The 23,749-nt window shown below is 38.3% G+C and overlaps 1 protein-coding gene across 2 annotated transcripts in view; it reads right to left on the reverse strand.

The window, feature by feature from the left end:
• Positions 1-21,241, reverse strand: part of hipk2 (homeodomain interacting protein kinase 2) — a 281,102-nt gene extending 259,861 nt beyond the window's left edge. Inside the window, exon 1 of one of the 2 annotated variants that reach the window (XM_072913916.1) lies at positions 20,851-21,241. In XM_072913916.1, the coding sequence (XP_072770017.1) occupies positions 20,851-20,869 (19 nt within the window). In that variant the 5' untranslated portion in view covers positions 20,870-21,241. Of the gene's footprint in view, positions 1-20,154; positions 20,193-20,850 lie in introns of those variants that run through there. The other variant, XM_072913917.1, reaches the window with a different exon arrangement.
• Positions 21,242-23,749: the final 2,508 nt, after the last annotated feature.

Consider the following 23,749-nt stretch of genomic DNA (forward strand, 5'->3'; position numbering starts at 1 on the left):
ATAATTAAAGGGGAACATTATCACTAGACCTATGTAAGCGTCAATATATACCTTGATGTTGCAGAAAAAAGACCATATATTTTTTTAACCGATTTCCGAACTCTAAATGGGTGAATTTTGGCGAATTAAACGCCTTTCTAATATTCGCTCTCGGAGCGATGACGTCACAATGTGACGTCACATCGGGAAGCAATCCGCCATTTTCTCAAACACCGAGTCAAATCAGCTCTGTTATTTTCCGTTTTTTCGACTGTTTTCCATACCTTGGAGACATCATGCTTCGTCGGTGTGTTGTCGGAGGGTGTAACAACACGAACAGGGACGGATTCAAGTTGCACCAGTGGCCCAAAGATGCGAAAGTGGCAAGAAATTGGACGTTTGTTCCGCACACTTTACCGACGAAAGATATGCTACGACAGAGATGGCAAGAATGTGTGGATATCCTGCGACACTCAAAGCAGATGCATTTCCAACGATAAAGTCAAAGAAATCTGCCGCCAGACCCCCATTGAATCTGCCGGAGTGTGTGAGCAATTCAGGGACCTCGGTAGCACGGCAAGCAATGGCGGCAGTTTGTTCCCGCAGACAAGCGGCTAAACCCCCTGGATGTCTTGGCTCACACCGTCCCTTATGCCACCGAAGATGATCAAGAGAAGAATATCGACCCTAGCTTCCCTGGCCTGCTGACATGAGGGTATGTCTACAGAATATATTAATTGATCAAAATTGGGCTGTCTGCACTCTCAAAGTGCATGTTGTTGCCAAATGTATTTCATATGCTGTAAGCCCAGTTCATAGTTGTTAGTTTCCTTTAATGCCAAACAAACACATACCAATCGTTGGTTAGAAGGCGATCGCCAAATTCGTCCTCGCTTTCTCCCGTGTCGCTGGCTGTCGTATCGTTTTCGTCGGTTTCGCTTGCATACGGTTCAAACCGATATGGCTCAATAGCTTCAGTTTCTTCTTCAATTTCGTTTCCGCTACCTGCCTCCACACTACAACCATCCGTTTCAATACATGCGTAATCTGTTGAATCGCTTAAGCCGCTGAATTCCGAGTCTGAATCCGAGCTAATGTTGCTATATCTTGCTGTTCTTTCCGCCATGTTTGTTTGTATTCACTATGTGACGTCACAGGAAAATGGACGGGTGTTCATAACGATGGTTAAAATCAGGCACTTTGAAGCTTTTTTTTTTAGGGATATTGCGTGATGGGTAAAATTTTGAAAAAAACTTCGAAAAATATACTAAGCCACTGGGAACTGATTTTTAATGGTTTTAACCATTCTGAAATTGTGATAATGTTCCCCTTTAAAGTTCTCCTGTGTCCAGAGGCATATTTCCTGAAATTATAAACAATAAGAAATGAAAAATTATTTTGTGATAATTCAAAAAATCGATGTAATCATTGTAATCATTAAGGCGAGCATTAGCGATTTAGAAGTAGCTAAAACACTGCGGAGAGACGTTAGCCGCGAGCTAGCTTCTAAAGCACAGCTTGCAGAGCTGCGCTTCAGTGTTTATAGCTCCACATAACTTATCCCTAGTTTTTAAGCCAAAATAAATAATTTCTCCCTCTTCTGTTTCCACACTGTTTCTGCTTGCATGTGTTGAATAACACGTGCCGCGGCTCATATACTAGCAATGTTACTACGGCGCTCCATCATGTCCAAAAAAAAAAAAAAAATGTACCAGTATATTTCAATGCCAGTATAGTACCTTAATCCATCCATCAATTTTCTACCGCTTTTCCCTTTCGGGGTCACGGGTGGTGCTGGAGCCTATCTCAGCTGCATTCGGGCAAGTCGCCACCTCATCACAGGGCCCACACAGATAGACAGACAACTTTCACACTCACATTCACACACTAGGGCCAATTTAGTGTTGCCAATCAACCTATCCCCAGGTGCATGTTTTTGGTAGTACCTTAATACCGTTGTTAATTCATTAGTACTGCAATACTTCATTAATACCAGTATACCTACAACCCTTGAAAGGACACACAAACAGGCTCCCTCGGATTGGCTCTAACCAGGAGACAGTAGGCGTTTAGAGAGAACAATCAGAAAGAAGGGGATGCAATGCTCGCCCCCAAAGTGCCAAAAGGGAGGAAGGTTATGCGTGTAGAGGAAGAGAAAGGCACATCGCGGGCACAAAGTACGCACAACAGAGTTTGAATGGTTTTCATGCATGGGTATTTTGGCACTATTTTGACACCATAATGTATGTATAATGTAAAGCTTTATGGGGGTCGTTCCAGGTATAGGACAGCGCTATATAAATGCAAACCATTTCATGCAGAGTTTGAATAAAACATCGACTCTTCAGTCGTTTTCGTTGTACTCCAATTTCCCATGGAAAGGGCTAACGTGCTGTTTAGTGTCTTCCTTTTTGACTTTTTTGTTTCTGCAACCTATCACTACCGGATCAAATGCCTACTAGGGTTGTACGGTATACCATTATTAGTAAGGTACCACGATACTAATGAATCATATTTGGTACTATACCGCCTCTGAAAAGTACCGGTCCGCCAAATGTAATCAAACGCCATTGGTGGATCTACACCTGACATCCACTGTAATGATACCAAGTACAAGAGCGTATCTAGTCGATACTACTATGATTACGTTGAGATCTTCTTTCGTTTTTAAAAAATATTATGTTTATAAACTCAGGAAATATGTCCCTGGACACGTGAGGACTTTGAATATGACCAATGTCTGATTCTGTAACGACTTGGTATCGGATTGATACCAAAATTTTGGGTATTATCCAAAACTAATGTAAAGTATCAAACAAAAGAATAATACATGATCATTAAATTTTAACAAAAGTGTAAATAGAACATGTTAAAACAAAAAATAAGCATATATTAACAGTAAATGAACAAGTAGGTTAATAATTCATTTTCTACCAGTTGTCCTTAATAATTTTGACAAAATAATAGAATGGAAAATGATACAATATGTTACTGCATATGTCAGCAGACTATATTAGGAGCTTTTGTTTGCTTACTTACTAATAAAAGACAAGTTGTCTTGTTTGTTCACTATTTTATTTAAGGACAAACTTACAAAAAGAAAAATATGTTTAATGTAACGTAAGATTTTTTTGTTAAAATAAAGCCAATAGTGTCATTTTTTGTGGTCCCCTTCATTTACAAAAGTATCGAACAGTATCAAAATAATTTTGGTACCGGTACCGCCAACACTACTTGGACAAACTGCCCGAAATACTTTACTAGCCTTATCAAGGATTAATTTTTTCAGAAAAATTGTTTTACCAGATTAATAATAATGGTAGATTAATAGGCATTAACACATTCTTTTTGAATGCTCTGTCGTTTAAATCTTGAAATAACAAACTTTTGTTTTTATTCGTGTGCAATACGGGTGTTAAGATAGTGTTTTTTGTACAAATGTTATCTATATATAGTGCAATCGTTATTATTAAATACTACATATTGCGTCTTAGGTTTTAGTTCTTCATGACGTTTTACTTTTGTAAAAACCTGCACAGCAACAAAATAATTTCTCTATTGTGGGATGAATAAAGGTCTATCTATCTATCCATCTATGGACACAAATATTGAAATATTTAATGTTTAATGTTGCTTGCACTCTAATGAAAAAAAGGCTGATAGTGACAATGCTTTTTTCCTCACATTAGAGAAACATGATGACTAGGGAAAAAAAATGCATGTGGGTGTGGATGTAAGTTATTTACACCTCAACATTGCAGTGGTGGAAATGTCTTACTCTTGTTTTTTGGAGAACAAGATGATGCTGGGATGTTGTATTCATTTGTAAAAACCTACTTATATTTACATTTTAGTGTGCAAAAAAAACCCACCCAGGTATCAGGTCATTAAATATTAAGTATGTCACTAAAGTTGCTTTACATTCTAAAGTTAACAACACACTTTTTTACTGTTACTTTTGGGGGGAAATAAATGAGACAAGAAGTAAAATGTACTTTAAGCACGTTGATACTTTTGACTAATTCAAGGCTTGTTTGATTCTCTTCAGCATCTTTGGTCTTTTGGCTTGGGACAGTAATACAGTAGGCCTTAACGCTGGTCCGAGCTTTGAAGTTCTTTGGTTGTTATCCAAGCATGGCCATCTGTGACAAGGCCACCAGCAACGGCTTCGCTCCACTGCCTTCTGAGACCGAGAGGGCACAATAAAAACTGATCTTGGACGTAACTGTGTGGAGTTTGGATGTTCATTCCATTTACTTGAATTCCTTCCCACAGTATTTGCATGTTAGTTAAATCGAAATTGTCAATAGAATTAATTTTTGTCCATATCGTTTTGATAAACAGCGTCCAATGTAATGGACATTTGTTTGTGGTCTATTCCTTACGATTTGCCGATCAAAGGACCGCCGCAGCAACGTCCAAAACACACTCAAACCCCCAAACACAATCAATATGGAGAAAACACAATGGAAGTATGATTAAATCAAAAATTAGCATGAAACATGGACATAAGGCCCACAATATGAATATGCAGATGCCGCAATCTTGAGCAAAGGGGAAGTTGTGTCTATTTACTGCATTTGTCAACTAAGACTGAGGTCTAAGGCTCGAGCAATGCACACACGGCATGCCAGCAACGACCGGGCTACGACAACATGCAAAAGCCAGCGCTGGAAGACCCTCCTGCCTCGTTAAGATCACCCGTTTGGGAACACTTCGGCTTCGCGGTGCGATACAACAATGGAGGACGAGAGGTGGACAAACCGAAAGCGGTTTGCCGACGTTGTCCAGCAGCGATAGGGTATGCTTCTGGCAACACGTCAAACATGCTAACCCATTTGAAGCGGCACCACCCCCAACGATTAGAAAGACGAGCGTGGTGCAAACACAGCTCCCTACCGCATTCAAGCAGCCGCTGCTCGGCCAGTCAGACAGGGCTAAAGCAATAACAAATGCCGTTGGTGTTTTTATAGCAGCAGATTTAAGACCATACTGCATTAAATTAGATTCTGACCCACTTCTATGGTGGAAGAACAATGAGCCCATACATCCTCTTATTGCTAAGTTAGCCAGGCACTACCTCGCCATAACTGCTACCTCCGTGCCCAGCGAAAGGGTATTTTTCACAGCTGGAGACATTGTAACTGCAAGCAGGTCTGCTCTTTCTGCAGACAATGTGGATAAACAGATTTTTCTGGCAAAAAACATTAAGATTGAGTGAAAGTCACCAGGGTTAAAGGCTGGGGGGGGGGAAAAGAAGTTAATCTGAGGCTGAGTTGACTTGAAACTGTTTAATGTTGCACTTTTTTTATATGTAGAAAAAAAATCTGAGTCATTTTATTTAATCTGAGCAACAACTTGAAGCAGTTTAATGTTGCACTTTATATGTAGAAATGTTACACTTTATATGTAGAAAGGTTTTGTTAAGAAACCAATTCTGAGCCTTATTTTATCTTATTTAGTTTTTATTTTATGTATGTTGACCACATTAACCCTGGCAATCCACCCTGTGTGTATATGTATGTTATTGTTATCCTTACCATTCATGACTGTCTGCTGTTGCACTGATCAGCCTATAGTGGTGGCTCACATCCATCACACACAGAGCTATTTCTACTTTTGGGCAGAATTATTATAGTGTTACCAATGTTAAAATGATAAAGCCATTGTTTACAAATGTGGTAAAATAAATAACCAGGAAATGTATCTTTTGTTGTTTTCTTACTGTACCGAAAATGAACCAAACCGTGACCTCTAAACCAAGGTACATAACGAACCGAGATTTTTGTGTACCCTTACACCCTTATATATATATCCATCCATCCATCCATTTTCTACCGCTTATTCCCTTCGGGGTCGCGGGGGGTGCTGGAGCCTATCTGATATATATATATATATATATATATATATATATATATATATATATATATATATATATATATATATATATATATATATATATATACATATATATATATATATATATATATATACACATACATACATACATATATATATATATATATACACATACATACATACATACATACATACATACATACATATATATACACATATACACATACATACACACACACATATATATACACATACATACATACATACATACATACATACACACATATATATACACTTACATACACACCCACACACACACACACACACACACACACACACACACACACACACACACACACATATATATATATACACATATATATACATACATAAATATATACACATACATACATATATACACATACATATATACATACATACATACACACACATATATATACACATACATACATACATACATACATACATACATACATACACACACACACATACATATATACACATTCATATATACATGTATGTATGTATGTATGTATATATATATATATATATATATATACATATATACATACATACACGTACATATATACATGTATGTATGTATGTGTATATATATATACACATACATACATACATACATATATAAATATACATACATACATACATACATACATACATACATATATATATATATATATATATATATATATATATATATATATATATATATACATACATCGTCCATCCTTAGTTCCCGCTGGCTCTCAGCAAGGACGGAATTGACTGAGAAAAAGTCATTAGCGTACCCAGCCTCTCTGGCAAAGTCTGCTGGGTTAGGCTCCAGCTTAACGGCGACCTACTGTAAAACAGGTTAAGCAGCAGAAACTGGATTAATGCTTCGGTCATCTGTTTGTATACCAACAGAGTTGAAACGCAAAATCATTTTTTTAAACATCTACGCCAAACAAAGAACGAGTGTGACTAAGAGTGCATTCAAGTTCATTCATACTCTATGAATACTGAGTAATTTTTGTGTAGCCTCAGTATTGATGTCATTTGTCCCCTCCCTCCATTAACACAGTCTTGTTCCTGAAGTGGAGGAAAACGGTGGTGCTTCTGAAAGGCTCAATTAAAAACCGCAAACCATTTTTCACTCAGCTTCAGGTAATAGGCAGGGATGGCTTGGATGCCTCATAGAAGTGAAGTCGTTACGGAGTGTGTTGATTGAGCTCGCCGTCCGGTTGTTGCACCTGTTTTCTCGGCACTACTTTAAAGGCTTTGTTCCACTGTTCTGTTTTTAGGTTTTTTTTTACTCGCTGTGTGCACATCACACAAATGGAAAAATCCCAGTGTGCAGGTGATAAACAAAAGCTAGACCCCGTCTCTTTGAAACGACAACACGTCCAATGAAATACAGGGAAGGCAACACAGACAAAAGGAGTAGGACAATATGCAGCAAAATACACGTTGATAGGTTCAGTGACAAAATTAAACAAGAGGACACACTTCGGCGGCAAGTTTAAAACAGGTTTTGGGAGGAAGGAGACAAGAAAATCTGCAGTAGCCCAACCATCTTTTCAAAGCAGCCTTAAACTGCACACACACACATATATGCCGTACAGCAGTGTTTTTCAACCACTGTGTCGCGGCACACTAGTGTGCCGTCAAATACAGTCTGGTGTGCCGTAGGAGATTATGTAATTTCACCTAATTGGGTTAAAAATAATTTTTGCAAACCAGTAATTATAATCCGCAAATGTGCCGTTGTTGAGTGTCTGCACTATCTAGAGCTCGGCAGCGTAACCATGTAATACTCTTCCATATCAGTAGGTGGCAGCAGGTAGCTAATTGCTTTGTAGATGTCGGGAACATGGTTTGTCGTGATCACAATATGCAGACAGCGGGAGGCAGTGTGCAGGTAAAAAGGTATCTAACGCTTAAACCAAAAATAAACAAAAGGCGAGTGCCGCTAAGAAAAGCCATTGAAGCTTAGTGATGGTTATGCAAAATGAAACTAAAACTGAACTGGCTGCAAAGTAAACAAAAACAGAATGCTGGACGACAGCAAAGACTTACAGTGTGTGGAGCAGACGGCGTCCACAAAGTACATCCATGCATGACATGACAATCAGCAATGTCCCCACAAGGAAGGATAGCGTCCGCACAACTTAAATAGTCTTGATTGCTAAAACAAAGCACATGCGGGGAATAGCGTTCAAGGAAGACATGAAACTACTACAGGAAAATACCAACAAAACAGGAAAAGCCACCAAAAATAGGAGCGCAAGACAAGAACTAAAACAGTACACACAGGAAAACACCAAAAACTTCAAAATAAGTCACGCCGTGATGTGACAGGTCGTGACAATAGACCTACTTTGAGACAAAAGCTATTGTGATGCATGGTTGGTTATGGTTTGAATTCATATCCAACAATTGCGAGAACAACTTTTTACTGTCAATATAGGCTACAGACTTTCATTTTTTTATGTTTTATGCTGGTGGTGTGCCTCTGGATTTTTTCAATGAAAAAAATGTGCCTTGGCTCAGAAATGGTTGAAAAACACTGCTGTACAGTATGGCTATCAGGCTCCGGCTGAAGGGTCACATGGGCACCATGTGTGCTCGCCAATGGCCTCTCAGCTTATCAACAAACAGGGCAGGATGGAGGGACAGATAACAGATATGTGTAGGGGGAGGGGTGAGCAAACATCAGTGAGTGTGTATGTATGTATGTATGTATGTTTGTGTGTGTGTGAGAGAACTGGAGAGGCTCACTTGCCGCTGATTGATTGCAAAGTGAGCCTGCAATGTATAGCATTCAAAGTATATGCAAAGGTGCAACGCTGCTTGAATATATAATATATGAAAACAATATGACAGCATCAGCATTCGGCACACAAAGTGTCCTTTAAGGTCCCCGCGTAATTATTGCTTAACAAAAGGTCTTATTCACTCACTTTCACCGGGTAACATATAAGTCTTTGTTTGAACTGTGGCTCACATCAAAGAACAGGATGTGTCAGACGGCACCGAACCATCCCCAGTACCCATTTACACCATAGAACAATTACTGAGAGAATCACATTTAGCGACAAAGAACGACGTTCGGCTAATTTTCCCCCCCTCTTTTATCATACTGATCCAAAAACTACAAAGGGGTACATTTCTAGGGGGTCGGCAGCAGGCGAGAGAAAATAGTTTCCTAAATGCTACAAATCCATTTCAAAACAAAGCACACACAAACGAAAGCAGGGAAAATGGCAGAAATCAAAGATAATCTTCTTGTAATTCCCGGTGGGCAAAAAAACAAACAAATGTGGTTTCACTTACTATCATGTAGACAAAACGTTGTGTGCACTTCTACTCTTGAACATACACTAAATTGCCATATCACTTGGAAAGCAATAAGAAAGAAAGAAAATCCAATCCAAGATCCATGAAAAACTGCATCTACTATAATTAAGTGTGTATATTAGTGTTGTCCCGAGACCAATATTTTGGTACAGGTATTAAAATTATTACATTTCTAAATAAAGGGGACCACAAAAAATGGCATTATTGGCTTTATTTTAACAAAAAAATAACGGTACATTAAACATGTTTCTTATTGGAAGTTTGTCCTTAAATAAAATAGTGAACATACAAGACAACTTGTCTTTTATTAGTAAGTAAGCAAACAAAGGCTCCTAATTAGTCTGCTGACATATGCAGTAACATATTGTGTCATTTATCATTCTATTATTTTGTCAAAATTATTAAGGACAAGTGGCAGAAAATTAATTATTAATCTACTTGTTCATTTACTGTTAATATCTGCTTACTTTCTCTCTTAACATGTTCTGTCTACACTTCTGTTAAAATGGACCGGTACTTTTCAGAGGCGGTATAGTACCGAAAATGATTCATTAGTATCGCGGTACTATACTAATACCGGTATACCGTACAACATAAGGTGTGAAAATTCACTAAAATGTTCCCTCTCTTGCAGAAAAAGGTGAGTACAGAGTAGGAGTTTGTGAAAAAATGCAATATCGATTTGTTTCTCCAAAACTGCCATTGCAATTCAATTTGCAATTTTGATATTTTATACATAAAAATGCATACAACTGCGAAAATAAGTGAGGGAAGACGTGTTACTTTTAGACTGTCAATCAACATATCCTTGTCTCCAGGTGCCGCACATTAGAACAATATGCAATAATTTACTTTAAAAAATATTTGGTTTTATGCAGACAGACTCAGGGCTTTGTCTAAATCAGGGGTCAGGAACCTTTTTGGCTGAGAGAGCCATGGAAGCCAAATATTTAAAATGTATTTCCGTGAGAGCCATATAATATTTCTTAACACTGAATACAACTAAATGCGTGCATTTTTAAGTAAGACCAACATTAGAGTATAACACATCTGTTATTCTTTTTAATAACATTTTTATTCTGAAGCTAACTAATAATGAATAAAATACTTCTAACCATTAATGCGACTTCTTGAACAGGTGCGGTAGAAAACGGATGGATGGATTAAAATGCATGAGAATGTTTCATATTTTGAACGTTATTTTTAACACTGATTACCAGTGGAATTATTCATTACTTATTGTGTTAAGCAATGTCAGCTAAGATTAATCTGAGAGCCAGATGCAGTCATCAACAGAGCCACAGGTTCCCTACCCCTGGTCTAAATCTTGCTTTTAAACTGCAGAAATAACCGATAAAAACTATACAGTGATTGTAATGCAATCTAATCATAACCTGTAATAATGCGAGTAACCGGATATAAACATTTATTTGTCATTACTGTATAATGTTTTACTATTGTACTGCAATTGGAAGGAAAACTGTGTTATTCTAAAAATATATAAACAAACACAACAATAAAATAAACTCATTTCTGTAAGCAAACATTTAACTTAAACATTGAACATCTTAAAGTGCATGTTTTCCAGTCGGAAAAACGAGGTTGGATGTTTTTGTTTATTTCCATCCTGTGGGAAACACTGCAGTATGACATAGCACTGCAAACTACAACCACAACAATAGACATTTTGTGTCATTGTTGGCTTTGTAAAGACTTGATATAGGTCTCATATTGGATGTCATTAGATGTACAGGTACACCGAATGACAGTGACGGAACAACCAATTAGCCTGAATGGATTGTCTGTGTGCAGATATTTTTGTACGCCCGGTACACTTCTTGCTGGGAGCCATTGCACCCACTAGAAGTAATCATTCCATGCAAACTGACATCATAGTTGGCGTCCCAATGACAGCGCCTTGATAAAAGTCAGTGACCGAGGTAGAGTTTTTTGGATGTCTGTAAAATGTGTTGCAAGCACAAAAATAGGAGGCTAGTGTAAATATTATGAGAATCATAAGACCCTTAAACAGCTCCAGAGAATTTGGAAAAAATTCAGAAAAAAGATGATAAGCCAACAGACCTTTGGAACATGTGTCAGCCAGGCCTCTACTGACCTGTTCCTAAAACACTCACATCCCACCTGTACATTATTTTCAAAGAGAGCACAAATATTATTGTCTTCGGTACACGCACCTCATCGCACTTGATTTTATTTCCCCTCGGGTCAACAATTGGACCAAAAGACAAATCAACGATAAACGTTATAGTCAAACGTTTTGGGTACAAATCTCTTACTTGATCATTCAAGTAGTATCATTCGAGACCCCTAAACTATCTGTGGATCGTAGATATTTTGGACACTTAAAAACTTTGTGGGAGCAGGTTGGGACCGCGTCTTTTTTTTGTTCCCAAGGTCCATGCTTGGATTAGTTTGGTGTGGAAATAGGGATGGGTGACATGGCCTAAAATCTGTATCACGATCTATAATCCAGCCTCTTGTGACAATGATATATGTGTAGATATATATCAATGTAAATATTGTTTGGTAGGGTATGTAAATTATAATAAAACCACTTTTAAAACGTGGTAAAAAGGCTCCTAATGTGGCTGCTAACGTACACTATGCAGGAACATAATTTCATAATTTCCCAGAAAAACCTAAGCACATATGAGCACATGTTATGACACACATTCCATGAATGCACATGTGTACGTAAGCCTGAAGTGTTGCTTGTCTTTAGAACTTGGTGCTCTCGCAGAGAGTTTTCGCAACCACACAGCCAGTGAGTCCAACAAACGTCAACAAACAACAGTCCATGAAAGACGGGAAAGAAGTGTGGAGCATCTTCGCTGCACAGTCCTCTGGGGGAACCTCGTAGCAACGAACGTTCCAAGACAGTGAAAAACAAATGTATTTGTTCCACTCTAATTGTCCATTTGTGGTCCTCAAATTGATCATAATTTTGCCTTGCAGAGCAGACAGCTTCTCCAAGATGTTATCCAGTTTGTGATTTAGTCTAAGTTTGAGTGCCCACAGCTTTGCCCATCCTTCAATCATTTGTGACAGCTTTGGGGTACCTTGAACAGATGCCTGCATCTTCCAAAGTTGACAATACACAAAGGTAATGCTTACTCCAATCAGCAGATGTCCTGTTAACAGGATTACAAATAGGTAGATATTTTAGGCGATGCTACAAATGTTGGTATCGATCCAATACCAAGTCGTTATTGTATTGGTTATACCAATGCTGGTACTCAACATTTTCAGTATTATTAAATGATTACATTTTTTATCACAAATATAATCTGACAATACCAATTCATATTACAATGATCTTATTTGCTTTTGTTACATAATTGAGTTATAATAAAGTATTTTGTGAAAATAATCAAACAAAAAATATTGGCTCTTATTTCTCTGACTTAAAAAACAATAACAAAAACGGTCTAGTAATTTAAAAAAGTATCAATCTAATCACTCAAAAATCAAAAATATACTGATATGATACTTGGTATTATTACTGTTGATATTTATATCAATCTGCACACACTTGTTTACATTCGAAACCGCTACAGTAGCTTAGCAGTTAGCTATGTATTTTTGTATCGTCCTACAGTGCGTAGCGTAGGATGTTAAGCGATTCCTTGTCCACTAGTGCTCTAGAGATTATGATACAAGTAAGAAACAAGTTTATTTGCTGCCGTTGAGGGGAGGGTTAGTGATTTAGAAGCGGCACTACGGAAGTACATTAGCTGCTAGCTTGTTAGCGAGGACGCTAAATTGCGTTGAGGTTTGAGGATGCCTTCCTAGAATGTGTCACGATATAACAATAGTTAAAGCTGCGGTTATTGATTATTTGAGTAATCGAGTAATATATTGACTATTTTGTTCAATTAATAAAATAGGATAAAAAACACACTTTATAGCCTCAATGCATATTTTGGGGGAAATAGTTCAAATTAACAACAATTGCTCTGCTTGCCAGAACCTTCAGTCTTTTTTTCTAATAATTGATTTTATCAACTTTGAAATTGCACTTTTAACATCAGTTTTTTAGAAAAAAAAAATCTCTGCTGTTGGCCGCCACAAAGATCACGGCACACACGCACCCCTGCTTTCATGTTTGCTCTATTTCAGCGGAAACTATGCCCGTGTATTTAAAGTCCCGGAGACTTCCTTGTGGTCCTGATTTTCCTCAATTTCAATAGATGCACGCATGAAGCAAATAATTAAAGCAACAGAACATAAATGACCTTCTCAGTGGCCTTGTGGTTAGAGTGTCCGCCCTGAGACTGGAAGGTCGAGTCATACCAAAGACTATAAAAATGGGACCCGTTGCCTCCCTGCTTGGCACTCAGCATCAAGGGTTGGAATTGGGGGTTAAATCACCAAATGATTTCCGAGCGCGGCCACAGCTGCTGCTCACTGCTTCCCTCACCTCCCAGGGGGTGAACATGGGGATGGGTCACACTATTAACTAATCCACTCGACGTCCATTGCACCGGTCACCCACATCTGCGGTCCCCTCCAAGGTTTCTCATTGTATCCCTTTGGGTTGAGTTTTTTTCTTGCCCTGATGTGAGATCTGAGCCGAGGATGTACTTGTGGCTTGTGCAGCCCTTTGAGACACTTATAGGCTATATAAATAAACTTTGATTGATTGATGACTGATGGGTCAAATGCAGAGGATAATTTCACCACACCTAGTGTGTGTGTGACTATCATTGGGACTTTAACTTTAAATTTAAATAAAAAAATCTAAGCTTTTTTTAATAATTGAATGAATTGATTTAGTCGATTAATCATTGCAGCCTTATGAGAGGGTCTTTTCAGAACAGTTACAGTTTAAATAACTAGGTGTTACAAGAAGTGTGTGTTATTTGTATTTTTTTTTCCTTTTGTCAGAGTTGGAAATATTGTAAAAAAAAACAACAAGAAACAAACAAAACAAAAACAGCCCAGTTATGCAAAACAGGAGAGGACATTAGGATATAGCAAAGATAGATTTACACTACAAAGATTCTCACAGTGATGACTCCTTTTCCCTGCAAGCTATTTAAGTATTACCTCATTTTTTTTTTAGCATTCTAAGCGGCTCACCTCACTCTTCTCCTGCACACAATGAAGAGCTGAACTCACCACCCTGCCAGGACTGAGAATCCATCCCGGCAAGGTGTGGCCCCTGCTGTGGACTCTCAAGTCCCAGAGAGCTCTTCCTGCAATTCTAATCAAGGTTTAAAAAGGCACAACCTTGGCCTGTAAGCCTGGGTCGCAGCCTATATGAGGAAGAGATCAATCAAGCAGCTCCAAACAAGGCTGAGGGGAGGAAGCTGGGAGACACAGAGAGTCCATGGTCATTTCTGGGAAAGTCGCTCTGCCCTATTAGGAGAAACTTCCTTTCATGTGAGGGCAGGGTACAACTACGTTCCCCTCACCAATAGTCTCTCTTTAAAGGTAAAAAGTCACATTAGTGGCTGTGTGGGTGGATTAATCGAACATCAATCTTCCCCTAACACTGCACTGCCTGTCACCACCGTCGTCCTCAGCACGGTCTGACTCACACTTTGTCCATCTGCGTGGGCATGAATGAATGAGTCCTCTGTGGGATATTGCTCCACCTGTAAGCATCTGTGCATCCAGCAAACAGGTGACAGCACATCTTATTACCTGCACCCATATGCACACCCAAAACCTCAACTCTTCTCTTCCCGTCAAGGAAGTCAACTACTTTCTGCTTCGGTTTAGTAACTCAAACCTGATAAAAGTTAACCTGTATCCTCCTCAGAAGCATGCAGCGTCCTCTGTAGTGTTGTAACAATACCAATATTTTGGTACCGGTACTAAAATTATTTCGATACTTTTCGGTACTTTTCTAAATAAAGGGGACCACAAAAAATTGCATATTTGGCTTTATTTTAACAAAAAATCTTAGGGTACATTAAACATATGTTTCTTATTGCAGTTAAATCCTTAAATAAAATAGTGAACATACTAGACAACTTGTCTTTTAGTAGAAAGTAAACAAACAAAGGCTCCTAATTAGTCTGCTGAGGTATGCAGTAACATATTGTGTCATTTATCATTCTATTATTTTGTCAACATTATTAAGGACTAGTGGTATAAAATGAAGTATTAATCTACTTCTTCATTTACTGTTAATATCTGCTTACTTTCTCTTCTAACATGTTCTGTCTACACTTCTGTTAAAATGTAATAATCACTTATTCTTCTGTTGTTTGATACTTTACATTAGTTTTGGACGATACCACAAATTTGGGTATCAATCCGATACGAAGTCGTTACAGGATCATACATTGGTCATATTCAAAGTCCTCATGTGTCCAGAGACATATTTCCTGAGATTATAAACATAATATAATTTTTTTTAAACAAAAGAAGATGTTGTGATGCCAAAAAATATTGACATAATCATAGTAGTATCGACTAGATACGTGCCTGTACTTGATATCATTACAGTGGATGTTAGGTGTAGATCCACCAATGGCGTTTGTTTACATTACGGTGAGCTACGGTGTGTAGTGAAGCATGTTTAGCTATTCCTCGTCCTGCAGGGATGATACTTGTAAGAAACGTACTTTATTTGTGGCCATAGAGACCAGGATTAGTGATTTAGAAGTCGCTAAAACACTGCCGACGGCGGATGGACTTTAGCCGCTAGCTAGCTAGCCATGTCTTAAAACACCTCTTCCTGAGGGCGTTTCAGTGTTATAACTTCACCTTCATCGTTAGTTTTTAAGCCACAATGCGTCCGTTCTCCCTTTTCTGTCTACACACTGTGTCTGTTTGTAAGTACTCCGTGATTGTGTGCCGCCGAACATACTCGTCTACTCGTAAACCAGCATTGTCATGACGTAACTTCGACGCGGGCGCGGGACCGGTACGTTTTAGAGACGGTATAGTACCGAAAATGATTCATTAGTATTGCGGTACTATACTAATACCGGTATACCGTACAACCCCAGTCCTCTGCAGTGGATATTTGTGTTTTGCATATCAGCTATTGTCCCCCAACATTTGTAATGCTGACCAAAAAAATACAAGGCTGAGAAAGGTCAAAAGAATTGCAAATGCCACATCGAAACAACTTTAAGTCAAACACAACAACCTAAAGGGGAACTGCATTTTCTTTTTTTGATTTGCCCATCATCCACAATCTATATGTGAGACAAGAAGTGGAACAGATGTCTTTCCCTTTTCTGTGCATTCTAAATAGTGAAGAACTGCTCTTAAGAGGCAGATGACACTACAGGTAATGGGGATAAGGGCTGCAACAAGTAATCAACTAAATCAATTATTCAATTGAAAAAATATTTAATTTCTATTCTGTTGCTGTGATTAGTCATTTAATGAGTGAAAGTAATACAAAATAACAACAGGGTTTCTACAGGTTTCATCACATCTAATTTAACACACTTTAATGCCTTTTTTAATGTTACTTGTATATATTTAATGCCCACGTGCTGATAACATGGACAAAGATAAGACCTTCTGGAGAAAAGTTCTGTGGTCAGATGAAACAAAAATTTAGCTGTTTGGCCACAATACCCAGCAATATGTTTGGAGGAGAAAAGGTGAGTCCATTAATCCCAGGAACACCATGGCTACCGTCAAGCATGGTGGTGGTAGTATTATGCTGTGGGCCTGTTTTGCTTCACAGAGAGTAAATGGGACAATGAAAAAGGAGGATTACCTCCAAATTCTTCGGGACAACATTTGGGTGTTCCAACAGGACAATGACCCCAAACACACGTCAAAAGTGGTAAAGGAATGGCTAAATCAGGCTAATATTAAGGTTTTAGGATGGCCTTCCCAAAGTCCTGACTTAAACCCCATTGAGAACATGTGGACAATGCTAAAGAAACAAGTCCATGTCAGAACTGCACCAATTTTGTCAAGAGGTGTGGTCAAAAATTCAACCAGAAGCTTGTGGATGGCTACCAAAAGCGCCTTATTGCAGTGAAACTTGCCAAGGGACATGTAACCAAATATTAACATTGCTGTATGTATACTTTTGACCCAGCAGATTTGGTCACATTTTCAGTAGACCCATAATAAATTCATAAAAGAACCAATCTTCATGAATGTTTTTGGTGACAAACAAGTACTATGTGCTCCAATCACTCTATCACAAAAAAATGAGAGTTGTAGAAATGATTGGAAACTCAAGACAGCCATGACATTATGTTCTTTACAAGTGTATGTAAACTTTTGACCACGACTGTATGTAATGTAGTAACAGGCACGTTCATAATACATTTTGATATTTACGTATGTTGCTCATTTTAAGCATACGGCAACACATATTTCATAAATGCATCACAAAGTTCACTTTTTCCTTTAATAGCATCACTGATTACGACTCGCTGCAAACTTCATGAGAGCCAAAAAACATAACATAACATCACTTACTGTACAACATCTGCTGTCACTGGGATGCTGACTGATAGGATGTTGATATTTTCTCGTTTAGAGGAAGAATTAATCACAGAGGGTTGAAATAAATGTGGCAAACCAGCGTCTTTCGCATGTGTTTCTCACCATCTCAGGGTCTAAATTAGCTGTCAAAGTATACCAACTTCTCAGTTTATGTCCACATCAAGGTAAGAGGCATGATTTATATTCTAGAATTAACTTTCACAAGCTGACAGGCGAGAAAGCAGCTCACCAGCCAGGGATGTCAATACACCATACCATACCATACCAACTTTATTTATAAAATCAGCATAGGAAGTTGCCTCTCTCTGATCAATGCGCTGCTAAATGTAGGTCCTTAACGTTCATGCTTATAATAACAATATCCCTAACACTTGGTTAATTTTCAGGTCACAGAATGTAAATGGAGTATTGTTGGCGCTTTTTGGATAGTTATTTATTGGGTTGTATGGTCGGAATAAACGCAATAGACGCAATGACGTCATAGCCACTGTCGGCTCCTTTGAGTCGAGCAAGTTTGAACGACAAGAGCAAGATGTAGCATAGGACATTCGTCGCGGCACTTTAGGCTAACTGAGACAGCTATCGGCTTTTAACCGTCAGCTATAAAACAAAGAGGAGGTGCGCTTCATCTGCGACATCTGGCTGGAGAAATGTGGACTGACAATACCATGCGATGCTAGCACGCAGCGCTAACACAGAATGCTAACATTAAAGCTAACTATCGTAGCTGCGGGTTTCAAATGGACCAAGTTTTGGCAGAACAACTTACGCCCGTGGTTTTAAACATGGAAGCCCAGTTTTAACTGAGAGGAACTACCCAGAATGTCAAGAAGTATTTCTACGTCATGGCCGTGTTTTAGTGGCCGGGTGATGGCCATAACAAAGCTTGGAGGATCCTGATGGCTATGGGTGAGGACTGTAATCTACAGTGGAACACACTCATTTGTACGTGCCATCATCATGTAATAGACTTAGACAAACTTTAGTCATCCACAAGGGAAATTGTTCCACATAGTAGCTCAGTTACAAAAGATGGAAAGGATGAGGATAGAAAGGATAATGCACACAAGGGCACAAAAAGAGGGTGAAAACAAAAGGTATAAAGTAGACTAAAAATGTACCAAAGTGGCAATGTAATATATAACATTTGTAATATATATACAGTACATATTACATATACAGTATATAATATATACTAATATATTATTATATTATATAATATATACAATATATAACAAATCCCAATTACCATGTACAATAGTACAGTATATGTATGTATACATATAATCAAGCATTAGCCAATATGCTAACTCGTTTACAAGTCTCTGTAGCCTTATTTACTTAAAAAGGTATTCTTTTTGTTTTGTTTCAGTTTTGTAAATCCACCATAACGTCACCGTGGAGTTATCGAGTCTGTTTAGCTGACTGGGCAGCTCGCTTCCACAGGTAGTAAATCCATGACGAGGACTTCTGTTTTGTTTGATCAGCCGTTTTACTGCCATGTGACAGGCACCATTTGGAAACAATTAAGGTATTTGAATAAACATTTAAAAAAATATTTCGTACCGGTATATATCTGTGGCTTATAGTCCAGCACGGCTAATATTTGTAAACATGTGTCTTCTAAAATTTTGTGGGTGCGGATTGAGCCTTAAAAATACTGTAATCTAATGGAGTCTGGCCTAATAATTTCGTTCAAAGGTTGTAAACAGTTTTTTGTGTTCTAACTATGAAAATATTTGATTAATTAATAATAATTATATTTTTGCAGAAATCCAATTATCACGTTTGGTCCCTATTAACCGAAGACGGCACCTGAATGGTTAGCCACCCCATACTAGCAGTTTTTCACTATTTAGAACGCACAGGAAAGAGAAAAGTGTGCGTTCTTGTCTCGCAGTGACAAGGATCACAATAGCTTACTTTCACTGACTTTGTCCAACTCTGCTCATTAAAACTTTTTTCTACTGGTCTGTCGGCAAAACTTTCCCTAATGTTGTTGTATTGCGGCTTTCCGTTGTGGCCACCGTAACAAAAAGACCAAAAAAACAAACGTCCACTGCAGAGGACGCTGGTTCTCAGGAGCCTCTAACGATGTTGTTTTTAATCATAATCATTTTAACAAACCAATCAACCGTCGTCTTAAAGCATACTAATTGAAAAAGAAAAGGCTCTTCCGTCAATTGTTTGCTCCCCAGTCACCAGAGTTGCTAGTTAATCACACAGGTCCGCACTAATAGGTGCCCTGTAGCCATGGGAGAGTAATCTCCATGATAGCCTTTTCTTATTTAACACAAAGTCACCCACCCCCCCCCCAAAAAAAAACTCATTTCCCAAACGCCATGACGGCTGCACATAACAACCCTCTCTATTTCTGAGGAGGACAGGCAAGGTAATTAATTCCCCCTGCTGCCTGTTTCTCTTCCCTTTCTCTCCCCCTCTCTATGAGGCCAAGGGAATGTCATTTACACTAATTACCTTTTGCATAGGCGTCTCAAATTCAAACTTTCCTTTTCATGTTTCCCTCAAACGCATCATCGCCTCTAATATTAAACAGAAATCTTCCCAGTAGAGACAAAGTTGATCTCCTGCAACTCTTTATGAATGGTTAAAAAAAAAAAAGAAAGAAAAAGAAATGAAGGGGGTTCCCTTTGATGCCAGCAGAGGGACTATAGAGTAGGGGAGGAAATATTAAACATGAGGCTAAAATAAATATTAGCACCACGGGGGGGGGGGGTCATTATTTGCTTTGTGACGCATGCTCATTTGCATAAACATGCATGCAAAGAAGTGAGACTGCACAAATGAGCAAATATCAATTACCGGTATGTTGCTTCACTACAAGCGTAATCCTTAATTTGGCCAAATTCTTAACGGGGATCTGAACGACACACATATGTGATCATGCAGGCACTTTAAAGTGTTTTGGTGGGGATGTTGCGTTCAGGGACGTTCATTCAAACACGCTGCAGCCATAGCGCATATGTATCTATTTTTTAAAATCAATACAGATATAAAACAAAGACAAAAAAAAATAAAAAATAAAGATTCTCCGTGCAGGTGTTTTTTGCGCACATGTATTATGGCAAAGTCGAGCGAGAACGGGACAGCTTTACGTGGGAATAAACGATGCTGTCAGCGGGAACACATGCACCCGACAGCGGGACGTCTTACCTTCGTATACAGGGGCCATCGGTGCAAGGCGTCCGGTTATTCATCGCAAAGAAGAAGAAAATGCAGATTTCCGCTCAAAACTCAATAAAAATCTGCCATCTTGAACGGGAGACGTCTCCGGCATTACTGGCCGCGGGTCATTAGCGGAGGGGGAAAGCTCATAATAATAATTCCCGTCTTGTTCCGGTGCCACACGGTGGGGGGTGGATATATATATTTATATATATCGGCCGCCGACCCCTTCCTCTTGAGTGCGGGCTCCCGGGATGAGCCGCGATGGTGACGGCGTGTCTTCAGCGCCGCGACATGTCCGCTGGAGTGACGAGTCTGCAAAAAGTTGCCCAGGACTGACTGACTGAGCGCGTACGAGTTGGCTCGGTGTGTGCGTGTGTGTGTGCGTGTCTGCGTGCGCGTGCGCGCGATGTGCGTGCGCGTGCATACATATATATTTATATATATAAACAGTCGAGTGTCGAGCGAGTCGATACGCGGAGGGGGGGCGACGCCAGGGAAAGTAATCGTCGCCAAAACACGGATTGACAACTAAAAGAGCTAAAAGCAGAGCCGCCCCCTGGCTAAATTATTACATTTTATTTCAAGCCACATTTGTTACAAAATGTGGTCACACTTTTTATTCATGTAAAACGATTTTTAATATATTTTGTTTTTATTTTGACAATATTAAGTAATGTGTATTCCAATTGACATTGGTTGCTGTTCAATTGACATTCAGTACTTTTTCATAAATAACCCATCTGTCAGATTTTTACATCAGTACTATGCTTTCTATTTAATGTCTCTACTTCCTTTAGCCCAGTGGTCCCCAACCACCGGGCCGCGGACCGGTACCGATTGGCAGGGGCGCCGAAAAGGGCGCCGAAAAGGGGGGGGGGTAAAGGAGACGGATTCTAGGGGCCCATGATGGAGGGGGGCCCAGAGAGGCCCCTAATGATGATGAAATTATAATACAGAAAAAATAATGACACTGTGTTGGGGGCCCTGTAAAGATTATTTTCATGGGGCCCAAAATCCCTAGCGGCGCCCCTGCCGATTGGTACCGGGCCGCACAAGAAAGAAAAAAAAAAAAAAAATGTTTTATTTTATTTTATTTTTTTATTAAATCAACATAAAAAACACAATACATACATTATATATCAATATAGATCAATACAGTCTGCAGGGATACAGTCCGTAAGCACACATGATTGTATTTCTTTATGAAAAAAAATAATAATAATAAAAAAATTATAATAACCATTCCCCCCAGCCCCCCACCCCACCCCCGGTCCGTGGGACGATTTTTCAAGCGTTGACCGGTCCACAGCAACAAAAAGGTTATTGTGCATAGTTTAATTTATGTATTTTTTTGCTCAATTTATGGATGTAATCATTTTAATTTTTATTTTCAACACATTTTATTCTTCCTTTCTTTCCCGCTACACAAGCGATACTGTAATCTTTCCACCCCATTAATGCTTCCAACTCGGGTTGTACGGTATAACGGTATTAGTATAGTACCGCGATACTAATGAATCATATTCGGTACTATACCGCCTCTGAAAAGTCGCCCCCGTTGCCATCACGTCGTCATTGCTGGTTTACGAGCAGACGAGCATGTTCGGCAGCGCACAATCACGGAGTACTTACAAACAGACACAGTGTGTAGACAGAAAAGGGAGAATGGACGCATTTTAGCTTAAAAACTAACGATAAAGGTGAAGTTATAACACTGAAACATTTAAAAAAAAATTATATTATGTTTATAAACTCAGGAAATATGTTCCTGGACATGTGAGGACTTTGAATATGACCAATGTATAATCCTGTAACGACTTGGTATCGAATTGATACCTAAATGTATGGTATCATCCAAAACTAATGTAAAGTATCAAACAACAGGAGAATAAATGATTATTACATTTTAATACAAGTGTAGATAGAACATGTTAAAAGAGAAAGTAAGCAGATATTAACAGAAAATGAACAAGTATATTAATAATTCATTTTCTACCACTTGTCCTCAATAATTTTGACAAAATAATAGAATGGAAAATGACACAATATGTTACTGCATACGTCAGCAGCTAAATTAGAAGCCTTTGCTTGTTTACTTAATAATAAAAGACAAGTTGTCTTGTATGGTCACTATTTTATTTAAGGACAAACTTGCAATAAGAAACATATATTTAATGTACCCTAAGATTTTTTTGGTAAAATAAAGCCAATAATGCCATTTTTGTGGTCCCCTTTATTTAGAAAAGTGTTGAAATAATTTTGGTACTGGTACCGGTAACAAAACATTGGTATCGGACAACACTACTTCCAACTTGCTTTCCTCATTTCTTCTCTTTCCTTCTTCAATACATAAAACACATTCTGTATTCTTATTCTCCCTATCACATATTCTACATATTTGCAATTACTTATCATATTATACTATATACAAACTTGTTTTTATTTTTATTTAATCTTAATTCATTTTCATTTATCTTTATTTTAACATATGTATGTATGGCATTTACTAAGATTTTTTTTTAAGTCATATTTGTTTAATATTATTTTATTTGTATCACTTATTCAACCTTTTTACTATTGTTATATTTCATTATATATATTCATTCTTAATGGTTTTCATATTTTTTAACTTTATTACATTTGCATTTTATCTTTTGTTCAACATAATTATGTATTTGTTTTTCTTGAACATTGCACACCGCCATTATTTCCTTTTTTTAAAATTCATACTTGTTCATTATTATTTTATCTGGATAGTTTTCTTCAACACGGCATACACTGTCTATTCATTAGTGTGCATGCTCAGTTCTTTTCTCTTTGGGTAGAACATTATGACATAGAGTACAAACCCTAGGAAGTGAAGACATTTCAAACGACCACAAAT

Source organism: Nerophis lumbriciformis, linkage group LG10 (genome assembly GCF_033978685.3).
Source record: "Nerophis lumbriciformis linkage group LG10, RoL_Nlum_v2.1, whole genome shotgun sequence".
In the NCBI taxonomy this organism is placed as follows: Eukaryota; Metazoa; Chordata; class Actinopteri; order Syngnathiformes; family Syngnathidae; genus Nerophis; species Nerophis lumbriciformis.